The sequence below is a fragment of the Toxorhynchites rutilus genome, chromosome 1 (assembly GCF_029784135.1).
Source record: "Toxorhynchites rutilus septentrionalis strain SRP chromosome 1, ASM2978413v1, whole genome shotgun sequence".
Lineage (NCBI taxonomy): Eukaryota > Metazoa > Arthropoda > Insecta > Diptera > Culicidae > Toxorhynchites > Toxorhynchites rutilus.
In genome coordinates this window covers 132390183-132405500 of record NC_073744.1, presented here as the reverse complement: position 1 = coordinate 132405500, position 15318 = coordinate 132390183, and the positions used below count along the sequence as shown (strand labels likewise).

Here is a 15318-nt window from a genome sequence, read left to right as displayed (position 1 = left end):
TTTATTGCCACGTTATGATGATGATGACGACGATTTCCAATCCACAATCCACTCTGCTACGGCGCATCGGTAGTCTTAATGACCGCTGTTAAAATCCGAGAATGTTTTTCCTCAAAATGAGACGCTCCATTGGGTTCGTCGAAAGTCGCCTGAGTCACGATGGTAGGCGGAGGCGCATCTCTCTTGATCAATAGAGTGCACTGTTTTGTGCGTTCGGTATACATTCAGCGGACCCGAACTGATTGGCTCGATGACTAGACTACTGGTCAGGAAATTCCCGTCGCACCAATTCGCCCAAACGCACGCACTAATATCAATTGACACATCGACCAACAAATCATCGTCCGCGCGTCAAACAGTGATAAAAACTAATCACGTTCTCGCTCCCATTCCAAACCCCCGGAGAAGTTTCAGCGATGGCCCCCGTCCAGCTGACAGAATAGGGTCGATAAATTATGGATTATATTTATATATGTATATTTGCACGTTGTACATCGTATATTCTCTCCTTGCGCCTGCTGCGATGTGCACTGATACGAAGCGCAAGGACAGCGACAACTATCACTCCCGATGTTTCGTATTCGTCGTCATTGGCAGGTTGTTTCGTTAAGTTTTTTTTTCCTTTCACCATCTCTAGCTTCGTCCGGAGACCTAACCGCGCAAACGGTGTGCGGCACGGTTGGTGTTATAAATTACGATCAAATTTAGAGAAAACAGTCAAAACGTGCCCGGCCGAACGGACTCAGAGCAGAAATTCGAGAAAAAGGGGGTAAATTATGGCATTTCATAGGAAAATTAGTTTGTGATTTTTACGACCGACTTTCTGTCATATTATGTGTCAATGGTGCTCGCGTTGCTCGTCGAGAGAGAGACACTTCCACGAACACAACATAAAGCTAGAAATTTATCCATTGAATTTACAAAAATTCATAATCATTTTGTACAGAATACAGTTTGTTTCGTCTCACACTTTATCGGGCGACTTTCGTCAAGTTCTGACGGTTTACTTTGGCTTTTAATAAATAGTGATGGTTTGGTGTAACATGTCCTGCCAGAATGAATCAAAGTGCGCTCTAATGAGCGACAAGTGGCGCCAAATATATTTAGGTATTGTACGCAGCCGCGTACAGATATCTACCACAAGTAATAGGAAAATAACAAAACGATACTTTCCGGTTTCTGTGGACGGATGGCTTCTGGTGCTGCCACCACCAGATGGCGCTGATGAAATCACGTTTTTGCTCGAGTGTGTGAGAAAGGGAAGCAAATCTCATAAACTTCTTCTCCCCTTCTCTGCCCATTTTATGCAAGGAATTTTATACCGTAGTATTTTTGTTTTATCCTATCGCAAATAAATAAAACTCGATGCGATCGCCGTTCATCAGCAGAACCCGATTTGTTTTCCATGCTGTCGACCAGGCGGCAGGCACTTCCGTTGGCCTTCGTCGTGTTGTTTTTTTTCACCATTCATTTAGGAACATCTCGGGCGAATTACCGAAAGGAAACCAGAGTAATTTGTCCAAAATGAAAACAAAACACATCGGACAACCGCGCCTGGTGCCGGTATTTGAAGCAAAAGAACATCGATGCAAAACTAATTAGGATATCCGGACGGGGAAGCTTTATATTTTTTTCGTGAACGTATGGGACTGAAATTACAGACATTTCATGTCGCACTAACAACCTCATCGAGGGGTCTAAATTTTTGATTTCGACTTGATTTTCGAATGCATATGAGGGAATGCTCAAGCACTCATACAATAGAAAAGAGTGCGACTCCTACTCCTATGCCTTGAACCATTCCCGTTTCCCGGCACACCTGCATACTCGTTTGCTGATGCTATTCCATTGCCCATAACTAATGGAAGGAAGGTTATAATTTTTCCAATATGACTTTCTGAGAGAGGCAAAAAGGGTATCTAAAAAGAAACATCGATCGTTCCTGCCAAGCTCCAACGCTCGTGATGTTTCATAAGGTTTTTAAACTACTTTTCCCTTGTGCAGAAAAGGGGGAAAACCAGCGCCTCTTTGCTCTCCTAGTCTTTGTGCAATAGAATGATTGGTTCTTTTCGTGTATATAGGGTAGCCAACTACAGGTGAATGCGCTTCCGCTGAGAAAACGGCAATTCGACAGGTGTTGCACGCATGTACCATTGCATACAATCCTTTACCACGCGACGAGGGCCAATCATTCGACGAGATTTGTCAGCATATGGAAGTTAGTTAACCCCCCTCGTCCGGTTTTCACTCTCAGCAGGCGCTGTGACCCTCCACCAATTCAGAGCAACCCATCCGACTTTCTCTCTCTCTCTTGCTCTCGGAGACCGGTAGTATATTTTACCGCAAATGATTTAACTGTTTTACCACCACTCGGAGCACCCGGTGCCAATTATTTTCCACTTGCTAATTCTCCAACTAGACAGACGGACCGCGCGTCGCGTGGGGAGAAAAATGGAGTTCGCCTCCCATAAATAATGCGTTATTTTGTAAATAATCGCAACACATAATCAAAATTAAGTAAATATTGAGCAAATAAATTTGCTACCGTTTCCGCTCTGCCGCGGTAGAGCCATGAGCCGCAGGAAGGTACAACCTCACTTCGTTACAGGGCCGTGGATAACTTATGCCAGAACGAAAGGTGTCAAGCGTGAAAAATCACATCCATCCACCAGCATGCATGGAGCATGTGGAGGAAGCAATATCCTCGGCCCGAAATTCTCGGTCGGTGTGTTGTTGGCTTTTTATTGCCGCTCCCCTTTTCTTTTTACTTGCCGTGCAATGTTTTCGTTCGGTTTGCATGAATCAAAATAAATCAACCAGAGTCTGGTCTGGGTTCTGGGATGTAGGTGCAGTTTGCGCTCAAGTGTACACCTGCGCGCGTCTTGTTTTGTTTCGTTTTTTTTGGCTCTTGCAGACAAAAGAAGGCCACCGGAATGAAAAATATCCGAAAGGTGCGTTTTATTTTTAACATTTGACTCTTTTGAAAGGAATCTACTCGGCACGAATTTGGTCACGGGGGAAGAGATTAAACGCTTCGTCGGTTAGCCCAGTTTATTTTTACAACATAAGCAACATGCATTCGATTCCATTTTTTTCATGTTTCCAAATGCGGATTATTTCGAAAGGAGTTTTCCACAAGCAACTTTTCACCTTTCACCTTATACCGCAATTTTGAGTACTTTTCTCCATATTTTGTTTCAAAGTATTCAAATATTACTTTTTTCCGAAAATACAATCTAAAACATTAATTCCTCAACATCGGATGTTGCCATGCACCCCTAGACCATCACTGATGAACCCCTATGTTTCACAGTAGCCTGGATGGTTTTTCCGCGACACAAAGAATCGTCCATCTGATCTATAAACGTTGAATAAAATTAACAGGGTCGTCAATCAACATTGGCGGCCAAACCAATATATCTATGGTTCAAAGCTCACTACCGAGCAAAACTTATGCGTTTGAGTCAAGCATCGAAGGAATACTAGCCGCAACATGAGCAAAGACACGATAAGGTAATAATGCTGCATGACACCGTTCGGCAATATGTTGTTCAGGTCGTTAAAACTAGCCTTAATCGGAACGTTCTTTGACACCTGTCAAATTCGCTAGATATCGCACTTCTAGACCACTATTTTTTCCGACCGATGACGCATGACGTGGCTGAGCAACACTTTCATTCTTACGAATAGAGGTTATCTATTTATATCTGATATTCCTCTTGCGATGTTACAACGCATTTTTTTTATTGTAACAACACAAGTCGTTGTGAACCTCGAGAACGGCATGATATCGTCATGGGGTTTACTCGAAAAGCTTAGCTGTCGGTTCTGGTGTGACTTGAGTGCTCAGTTAGGCATAGGAATGCATAATAGCCACGCTTACCACTGACTTCCATTTTTTCCAAGCATCCAAAAATTGGACAGATTCGTGGATGGCACATACGCATCTTTTAATGAGGGATGCGTATTCACATCTGATACTAGTCTTACGATGTTCAAATGCATATTTTCGACCGCAACAAAACATTCGTTTTTTGAAGGCTAGCATCTTCCTAACCGTTTTCAAGTGGCTAAACAACCATTTTGCCTTATGTATGCGAGCTTTGGGACGTTGCCAAATTACTTTGACGTGCCTCTGCTTCATTCTTCATACAAATGATAAAAAACTATTATGCAAAAAAAATCGTATCTTTTTTCGTACGTGACTTTTAATGAGTTTGTGTATTATTTTTATTCAAAAAACGCCAGAGTATCAGCATTTCTAATTTTCGTTTAGTTGAATTGGATGCTCGACATCTTTCATGACGACATCAACTCTTGTTAAAGTTTCTAATCTGATGATCCGCAGAGTATTTCATCGGGAAATTGTTATCGTAAGCTTCCACAAAAATAAAATGACTTTATTTACATTCTGGGCAACAAAATATGCAGCTAAACCTAAACTGTGTCAGAACAATGAAGCTTCGGAATTTAGACTGTTAACTAAGTTTTGGGCAGTATGTTTCATAATAGAAATTTGTGATTACAGTCATTGCCGAGGGTAATTTTTGATTGATCGAGCAGCGAAATCGGTATATTATCTACGCATACTGAAACATCTGTTCTTCAGTTTCGTTCATTTATGCTGTAGTTTTCTTTCAATTTGGAAAGCAGAAACTTTCGTTGACAATTGATACTGCTCGAATGAGTTATATCAGAGTATTTCATTTGCATGCGGATGCTCGCATTTTATCAGTTGAAAGTCTCCTTTGTTTCATTACACCAAAATGGATTGTCCCGGATTGCCTTCTAAAAAGTGGTGCTAAAAGAGACTTAGTAGGTCATAGAAGTCACATTTATAACTACATCATCGGCGTCAGCTACTAACATGATCAGTTGCACAATTTTTTTTCTCCTTATTTGTTTTCAGGGAGATGCTTCAAATACAACAACGAAACCTTCATTTGAATATAAACTGTCGAATAAGTGAATGAATTTCATTTTGCCCTGAAAACGACGATAGAAATCTTCGCTTCAGTGTGAAAAATGAAATGAATGAACGTGAAACGAAAAGAGTGTGTACGAAAGATATTTTCTTTTATGATCGTGAGAAGAGAGCAAAAAAATATTGATTCAGCGTGAATGACCAGCAACTTGAAATGCATAAGGTTTATTATAAAGTGATCATTTGTCATTGTGAATGAGTTCGTTTCCTTCTGTTCCAAACAAGAGAAACGCTAGAAAAAAATATTTCATCAATAAGTTTTATGAGCAATGAGAAGTATAATGTAAAATTATAGTTACATCTGATTGAAAAACCAAAAAGTTTTATAATATTCCTGAATAATTTGGAGCTCTAAATGTTGCACGGTTCCTTCCTGATTTGTGTAAGTGTAATTCGTGGCTAATTTTTATCCTGCGTGTAGCTGTAGCAGTGAATGGAGAGAGCAAAGCACGAGTGCCCGCATATAAATAATTCCTCAAGTGGTCATCTAAACCAACATTGGCACAAATTTGACCCAAAACTGTAAAAGTAATGGTTGGATAGTAATCTGTGATAAAGACAACTAGGCGCTTGGCTTCGAAAGTGGTTTCGATGCGAAGCGCGAAGTACAAAGATACCGATTATATTCCCAGGATCTTCTTTTTTCTAACCTCCCTCCCCAATTGAGCGCGTCGACCACACAAATTATGGCGAACAGTAATAAATCTTTATATCGTTATCGCTGCACAGTGTAAGTCGGTTGTTTTTTCTCGCCTATCTGCTGTGATGCAGCAGCAGCACCGCCAACATTCTTCGGTATGCGCGCGCTAACTATTCGATAGTATGTTTGAAGAATGTTTTCTCACACAATTCCCGTAGTAGTGGTTTACACTCGGGTGGCTTTGTGTGGTTTTTCGAGCTGAAATATTCGCACCGCCTCACCGCTTGCTTGGATGGACGTTTTTTGGTTGCCGCTACACCGCTAGAGTGCACTAGCGTCGAAAGTGCGAGTAAAAAGTGACAACAAACAACTACCGACAGCGCGATGGTGGCGAAGAACAACGACGAAGACAACGGCACGGTGAATCGGACAAAATCGGAGACAACAACAAGCGGTTGAAGGAGATATATTTCAAATTTATTCGTCCAAAAAGTTTAATCATTCATGTGTTTCGACGATGGAATTAAACATGGCCGGCTGGTGCACCATCGCATTGGCTTTTCGAAAGTGCACGCCTTCAGGAATTTATGATTCCCGTTTGATTCCGACGTGTTGTTTACTTGTGGTGCTGCGAGAAGACGCCACGCCACGGTCATGAGGTTTTAATTTAACAAAACACTGCCTCTTCGTTCATGTTGATGTTTCGGACGAACAATGCCTTCGAGATGTACGTACATTTCTCTAGGTTCCTCCCGGTAGATTAATCGACCGCCAACAACAACGGTGCTGCAACGGGAGTCGGGAGTGAGATTGACCGCATTTGTTTTATTGGCTCGCGCCGCTCGGTCCCCACCATTTTGATATTGTGGTGGCGTCAATGAAGCACTACTCACTGCTGCCGCCTGAAGCCATGCAAGCATAACAAACGATTAGTGCCCAATCGAGCGTCCACAGGCACGCGCTTGCCTTCGCCAATTACGCACCCATACGGTCAAATAATGGGTGCAGAGCAAGGGGGCAGGAACAAAAACAATATGACGCGCGAAAGCGTGATAATGCGGTCTGCCGATGTACTAAACGCACCCGCCGATCCTGCATCGATTCGGATTCATTAAATTAGAGTTAAATTAATAGTAATTATCCGTCGCCGCAAATGCGTCGGTCAAAGCGGTGCCAGAGGCCATTTTGTTGTTGAATGTAAATAAAGTCAAATTGAATGTTAATTGAAGTGATGAGAGGGGGCGCAGCCCACATGGTGATGTCAACCGATAAGGTACGGATTTCACACGACTTCACCGCGGATCGCCGTCACAAAAAGCGGTCCACAAAACCTGACCCCTTCTCTCTCCGTCGGGACCCATTGTTTCATCCGCGCAAAATTAGTTGTTGAAATTAATTTATCTTACATGGAAATGTTTAATTAATTTCCGCGTCCCGAGGTCCCATGCCGCCATGCACAGATGCATGCTCATCTTCGTAACACAGCAGCAACAACAGAAACTTCAAGTACCCTTTCTTCTTCGTCGAGGTCCCTCTCGCTGTGTGTGTATGCACACTGCACTTAATTCCCATCATCATTCTCATTTCGTGTTTTTTTTATCTCATTCGTTCTTCGTCCCACCCCGGCTTGTGGGACCATCTTCCCATTTTCCGTGCCTGTCTGGTGGCGTTTTGCAGTCACGTCGGAGACAGAAAACCATCTCATAAGGTGGTTTTGCTCTCGTCAAGTACACGAAGATCTCGAGACTCTGACTGCTGCTGGGTGCATCTTATGCAGCTGCGGTGGAACTGCGATGCCGTGTCGTTCAGTTTCTTTTTCCAACCCGACTATTATATGTTCGCCAGTAGAAGCAAAAGTTTTGATTGCCATTGTTAGTTGCTGCTGCTGCTGCCAGACCCGGAAAAGAACGGGGCAAGACAGGCAGGCAGGGTGACACTACCAAAACAACCAGTGAAGAGGCACTTTGTTGTTGTTAACTTAACGATGAACGAGCGTTCGGTGTGTGTCAAGCAAGCAAATCATCTTCGTTGAGTTTTTAATTCGCTCGCTGCTGGAAGTATATAATGCCGCGGTGGGAAAAAAAGGTGAGCGCGTGTACGTGAAAAAGAAAGAGAGTGAGACGGAGCGGAATACCTCCGCACACCTTATCCAGCAGCTTGATAACAAGTAAGCAATAAAGAAACCTGGAGAGGGAGAGAGAGCGGAGATTGTGAGAAGACAACGTCGGGTGAACCCCTTTCGCCTTGGAGAGGAGTTCTTCAGGTCGATAGCAGTAGAACAATCATGTAGGAATCAGGCAAAAAGAAAACTCTTAATAAAAACGGAGAATTGATCCCGTTGTTGCCCGAATCGACTTGCAGAATGTGTGTATTCATCGTCGCTGGCTAGCTGGCCAGACGAGGGCGGTGAAGCGGTTTGAAAGAGAAAGAGTGAAAGAGAGGGAGAGGAACTTACCACCAGAGCATTAGGTACATGCATCAGCTCATGTTTCTCAAGTAAGTCACGATTCGGGAATGAGGCGGAGCATTGTAAGCATGCGTAGGGTTCTCCACCGTTATTGCTGATGTGGCCACCAACCCCACTGCTGCTTCCACCACCAATACTGCTGCTGTTGCTGTATGTTGGGCTAATAGACCGCCCACCTTCGTCGGCGGCAATTACGGCCGCAGTGGCGGCACCGAAGCTGCCACCTGCCGAGATACTTCTACTACTGCTGCTACTGCTGTGACTGCTACTACTGCTGCTGCTGTTACTACTACTACTTCTGTGGTTAGTCGCCGCTAGCGAGGTCGACTCGTTGCAGCTGCCGTCCAGCGCGGAGGAGGAGACGGGTGGCGATGGGAGCGAAGCACCTATTGGCTGGAACGATTGCTGATAGAATGCTGATAGTGGGGGCGATGGTGTCGCCGAGTTATGCTCCTGTTTGATCATGGAATGCACCGTTTCGATGTGCTCCTTCAGTGCCTGTGGAGACAAGAAACAATATGTGAGGGTGTGAGGCATGCATTCCACGTCGTTCGTTCCCGCCGTAGTACGGTATGAGTCTTACCTGAAACCCCTGCAGTGGCTGGTGACACTGTGGACACTGCAGGAAGCAATCAGTCTGTGGGGTGTTGCTTTCATCGTCTTTCGGCAGCCCGGATGCCAGCGATGGAACTGCAAATATATGGATAAAAAAAGCAAACGGCATCATAAGTAACAGTCTGCCATCTGCTGCGGGTAGCAGCAACAGTGCTAATAAAAGAATTGAAAACTAAAGCTGATGATCTCATCGGTTCCATTTTCTCTTGTGCGAGGAGTTTCCGCACTCCATGGTTTACCAGTTCACGCCACTACTCGGAGGCAGTGCGAGAGAGGGAGACTGACGATGCTGGCGTGTGATGATGATAGCAATCATATAATATAATGATAATCTCATATTTTCCATCTCGCATCAGCGACATCAAACAAAATGTGGATGCACGCTGGAAGAAGAGGGCTCTCGACTCCCGGTGTTCAGTCTATTCAAATTCCACGACCCACTTACTGCTATAGTGCTCTCAGGATGGCTCGTCGTTGGTATCGTCCCGGACTCATTCGATTGCTGCTGTTGCAGCAGTAGCAGCAGGAGTGAGTCACACGCAACCACCTTAATTTATATCAATTAACTGGACCGCAGCAACCGGCAACAACCGTCGAATCGTCATCAACAGGCATTTGCTTTTTGTTGTGCTCGACTGGGAACCAGAGATAGGGGATAGCGGTTAAGGAATTTGCTTCCTGGGGGTTTTCGTTGCCGATTAAATTTTTAATTGGTGGCTTTATTTTAAAGTTACGCATCGTCCCTGGAGCTGCGAAGCTTTAACTGTGCGAACATAATCTTGAACTCCGCTATAGCTTATTAATTCCCATTCTAATTCCGGAATCCGATCGGATTTGAAATTCGATCAGATTTGGCGATTCGGTCAAACTCGACTTTTGCATTTTGCCATCCATTCGACTGGAATTCAATCGAGCTATGCACATGTGGCAATCTTGCCTTGACGCAAGTTGAACGTCAAAACGATATTTGTCAAACAATTTATTCTTTGGCAGGTCCGAAGGCAGTTTCAAATTAGAAAATTTGAGTGAAATCATTATAACATAAAGTTATTTTTTTTTTATCCAAAATATATATTTTTATTAAGGCTCATATGGCGTCAACCTGACGAGGCCGGGAGTTCAATATTTCGACAATGTTTGCCTTATAACTATGTTAGTAATACGTAACCGATTACTCGAGGTTGGCTCGAGGTTAGTATTACAAGTGTTTCCGTAATTGTGATGTTGTTGTCTTCAATGCTCTGTACATGTGCCCGACACGGGATACAGGGAAACTTCGATATAACGTACCCTCGTTATAACGTACCCTCGATATAACGTCACTCGATATAACGTACACATTTCCAAAGTGTAGAGGAAAAAAAAATTTTTCTGATAGAACAATGAATTATCTGTATTGTGATTCTAATACAAGTTTTGTACCTTCAATCAATCCCGAAATACAGCTGGTTTTGTAATTCCGGATTCTAAATGAATCATGCTTTAATCAACAGTACGAAGGAAAACATCATGAGAAAGGCTGGCTTCCTCTTCTGATTGAAGTTATTCATTGGCTTTACTAAAACAGCAACACAATAATGTATTCTAGACTACGTTTGTGAGTACTTTATTATGCTTCGATATAACGTACAATTCGATACAACGTACAATTTTGAAAGTGAAATGTACGTTATATCGAAGTTTACATGTACTTCCTATTGGGATGCAGCTGACCATTAATCAGCAACGCCCCCCTAGTCTGTACCCCATATCTAGCGTGGTGCGTCTTCTAGACTCGAGGAATCCGGGATAGAATGGTCACTAGCCGGCGCAAACATTAACTCGTGTAGAGTTGTCATGAGCGGTACAACCTTTAGCTCTTGTTGAATGATCAGTGGACTGCACAACCTTTGGCCCGTGTATCTGTAAAGAGTGTGTGTATGTATTGCCGCGACTAAGTAAAAGTTTATAGATCGGATAGGAGGGATATGAAACAGGGACACAACGAAGGAAACATCATTAAACGTTGATATCGGCTTCTGAGGAACAGGTATAGATGAAGCAGAAGATCAGGATCACGGCTATCCCGGATGGGGATATCCGATTGTCTGCCTTTTGCTCTCACTGCTCTAGAGAGCTGAGAGCGAGCAGCATGGAACCGGATACACGACCAGACAATATGCTCGATGTCGTGGTAGCCATCGCCACAATCACAAAGATTGTTTGCTGCGAGCCCAATGCGATAGAGATGCGCGTTTAGGTTGTAGTGATTGGACATAAGCCGAGATATCACGCGAATGAAATCACGACCTACATTCAATCCCTTAAACCAAGCTTTCGTCGAAACCTTAGGGATAATCGTGTGTAACCAACGACCGAACTCATCTTCACTCCACATGCGCTGCCAACTAACGAGTAATTATTATCAGACACAATTTTCGTTCACCACTTGTAGAAAAATGTGTTACTCTATTACATAGAATACAAGCAGCACTGCAAGCAGGTCGACGTCTTGCACATGTTGGCAAGAAAGTGGCGTCAAATTGTTCGACGAATGCATAGAAAGGTCGATAAATCGATTGCAAGGTGGCAGTTTTTTGGGTCGATCGTTGACATTATATTCGACACAATCTTGACTATCAAAACGGAATATGGGTGGACCGACGACGTGGATAGCATAGATGCTAGGTTTGTATACATGACTGTATTTTGAAGACATTTGACTGGCGTCGTGCACAAATTACGTAACGCTAAAAATCCGGATTTTGGACCACCTCCCCCCTCCCTTCGTAACGCATTTTCTTATCTCTAATACACAGAAAGTAACGCAACAATATTTACTGTAGAAAAATATACCCTCGGTGCAAATTTCGATAAAAAAAAGGTATTTTGGCCAAACAAACGCAACAAAATTTAAATATTGACTTTCACATTCATAAAAAATAACAATTCTTCAGAATTCATAATATATTTGATATTACTCGAATCGAAGCACGTAATTAGATCCAATGTTTTGTTGAATGTTGAAAAAATTCTGCAAGGAGATCCAGGATCTGGAATCTTCAACGAATGAACCCATATAACAAAGCGGTACTCCCTTCTATTCCGCAAGGCGAATATTATAAGATGATTGTTTTGCAGGATTATGTTAAGCTATTTCCTGCATGTTGATTTTGAATATCTTCGAAAGTAGAAGCTCTCATTCAAACCCTATTTTAACATATTGGCTATTTTATAACTATCTGTATTGAAATACATTGCGATTGATTCAAACATCTCAATAAGTAACTGAGCAATAAGAGCTCAGAATAGAAAAAAATTCGCGACGCGACTATTTGATTTTTCAATTTGTTTCCTCAGTATGTTCCCGGAAGACGTAATCCCACGTCAAAAGCTCAATGAATTTTTTGAGTTCAGTCTTGAAACTTTGTGAATATTTTGTTTCTCTATGATGCTGTATATCAACACTGAATTGCGTTCCTTCTTGCGATCCAATCGATAATCCTATTTTGACATATGGAGCTATCTCCTTGTCGACGTTGTTGTCAATCTTGTGCTCGAGGGTCACTGAAGACACGAAAAGATGACTTCGCATCCACACAAAGCTCGTCAGAATGTGCACCCAAACTACCATTGGCAGAAAAGGTGTCATCATTGACAGAAAAATGCTTTTTCTTGTGTTAATGGGTCAAATGCACCATTAAAAGCACCTTTTCAAGAGTGTTAATATGTTTGTATGAATGGATTCTGTTCAAAGATTACGAAAGAATTGACTTGATTTCCTAAATTGACCTTTTTCAATGTTAGATGCGAATAAACATTAAATGGTGAAGCCTCTATAATTTAAAACCAATTTTCGCCTGTTATTGGTCTACTTCAGTGCGGATTTTGAGCAGCTGAATCTCTCACGTACGTGCAGTACGTGCATTACCATAAAGGAAATAAGTCTTATTTGCCTATGCAAATTATAATGGCCTTTTTCAAGGCTAGAGTCGGATGAATTTTCGAAAGCTCAGAACGATAATAAAAAAAAAAGAGCTAAACACAAGCGTCTCAGCAGAAAACAATTGCTCAACTCATTGGAGCCGTTGAAGCCATAGAGGAAGAGCAACGTTTTATTGGAGAACAGCTGATGAAGCAATCGTATGCACAGCATATTATGAGTTCCAGTTCAGGTTAGTGATTCTACAGGTTGTAAGTTGCAATAAGAGAAAAATGCTTGTGTATTATTCTCGTGACAACCAACGATTGATTCAACCATCTTCAGCTACAGCTTCAGCTTCTTATATATAAAACGAAGGCTGATTTTTCCTACGTACGATTCATCATCACAAGAGAACGGATGGTCAGATTTGAGCTGTTTTTATATCTTTGCGTTCGTCTTCATCCAAATTAGAATGATAGAATAAATTGGAGAATATTGAAAAAATGGGGAAAATCCATAAAATCGATTACGCTTCTGTATGCGATGAACAGTTTTTTTTCTTATTGGAGTTATTTTCTTCAATTGGAATTCACTTTGACGACATTCAGCTTAGTGTCCTTAGTGCATTGTGGAAATAATTGTGTGTTTTCAGGTGGAATATGCATTACATATGTATAAAACTAAGGTTTTTTTCTAGTGTACGTATAACGCGTTATGACAAAAGAACGGATGGTCGGATTAGATTTGTACTATCGTTATTTCGTTGTGTTTGTCTCCAATTCAGAATCTATATAAAAAAAAGAAAGATCAAGTGTGTTGGTAAGCGCAGAACCCGAGGAAGGAATGGTCCGATTTGAGCCGTCTTTATTTGGTTGTATTCGTCTCTTCCCGTAGATCAATATAACGGAGAGAAAAATCGGAAATTTTTTGGAAAACTCTGAAAGAACGCCCGAAAATTTGGAAAATTGAATTTCAATTGGATTTCGCGTTTGTGAAATTTAAATTCATGTTCCGGTGGTGTGAAGCGAGAATGGCAATAGATTCTTAGGTGGAACAACGCGCTTTGAGAATAAAATTATGAATTAAAATAAACGTTTCTGCATCAAACATGTATTCCATGTAACGGAAAAACATGTTATTTGCAAGTGAATCAAGAATCTTGAGCGTAAATTGTGTCTGAAAATAAATCTATATTATTATTGACAAGTTTTGGTAGAAGTAATAGGAAATTTATAGTATAAGGAAACTGTAAAGGGCCAATTAGAAGATCAATCAATGGAGAATTCTGCGATTGAACCCAAGAACGTTCGCTCAGTAACGCTCAGATCACCGAGTCAGCTAGTGGTAGAATAAATTGGAAAATATAGAAGAAAAATGGCAAAATTTGAAAAAAATCGATTGCTGATTTGTTCTTCATCGAAAAGTTTGCTCAATGGGAGTTCATTTCTTCAAATGGAATTAACGTTGACGATATTGAGCATCGTGTTCCATGATTGGGAAAATTATTATGGATTTTTTGGTGGATCTGGCACATCATTAAAGCGTTTCATTCATTCACTAATTGGAAATCGACAGGCGTCATCTGTTATCGATCGCGAGTGTATGAAAAGAAAAACAATTCCGAGGGAAAACTCAAAACACGACTTTTTGGTACGACGGATTTCGCCGGGTGTAATTAAATAAAATAATTTCGTGGTCCTACGTCTGCGATGCAATCGTGTCACTGGTCTCATCCTTCTGTTGTTTTTTGTTCCCCCAAACGCAAACAAAATCTAAAGCAATTCGGCATGATTTCGGCTTTTCTGGATTTTCATGATTTTCTTTGGGGGTCTTCTGGGCAGGGCAGGGAACTTATGAACAAAGTAAGAACGCTGTGTCGATACTCAAATATCATATTTTGAAGACAGAAAAAAGTTCAATGCAGTTGTTGTTCTGAAACCAATCTTGAAACTTCGCGAAAACTTTGTTTCTCAATGGAACTGATATTCAACGGGATCAAGTACATCTCAACAACACCACAAATGCGTTTCTTCTTACCTGCGAACATGACCACCGCAGACGATCGACACATTGAGTTATCTCCCTGTCGACATTGTTGTTATTCTCTTATTCATCCTCCCTCGCCTCTTTCTCGCGATCGATCAAAGTTGTTGTGTTTAGCGAAGACAACAACCAATTTGTTGTGCAGTGCGCGGGCCCTGCAGCTATGCAGCTGTCAATCGTAGAAGACACTGACGGCGGGAGAATGCTGAATAATGAAGCTCATTATTAACCGTTCTGTACGAAACGAAAAACTTTTGTTTAGACAAGCGCTGCTCTCATCCGAACAGATTCGAACAATATTCTAATAAAACATTGTAATAATATTTCACAGCTTGGCCGGCGGCTTACGTCCGGCATCTCGGAATTCTGCGAGCGCAGCGCCCGTACTCGATATAATCGGGTGAGAATATATTATACAGTAACAAAGTGATTCTATTCCGCCCCACTTTCTCTCCTCGTTAAGCTGAACTAAAAATAAATCTGTCAAACATTCTCGCTGTCATTTTTTCTCATCTTCTACTTTCACGGGGAGCCAATGTCAAAGTATACCTGTCAGTTTACCGATTCACCTAATTGACCGCCGCCGCCTCCGGCCGCTTTGCTTTGTCTTGATGTCCCATTAGTCTCCCATCGCTCCATTTCTACAATTTGGAACCATTTTTCAG

At 41.9% G+C, this 15318-nt stretch overlaps 1 protein-coding gene across 1 annotated transcript in view; it reads right to left on the bottom strand.

Moving 5' to 3' along the window:
• Positions 1-15318, bottom strand: part of LOC129761451 (uncharacterized) — a 114427-nt gene that overhangs the window by 79330 nt on the left and 19779 nt on the right. The window contains exons 2-3 of the mRNA XM_055759173.1: positions 8675-8781; positions 8080-8589 (exon numbers count right to left, since the gene is read on the bottom strand). Of these exons, the coding sequence (XP_055615148.1) occupies positions 8080-8589; positions 8675-8781 (617 nt within the window). The remainder of the gene's footprint in view (positions 1-8079; positions 8590-8674; positions 8782-15318) is intronic.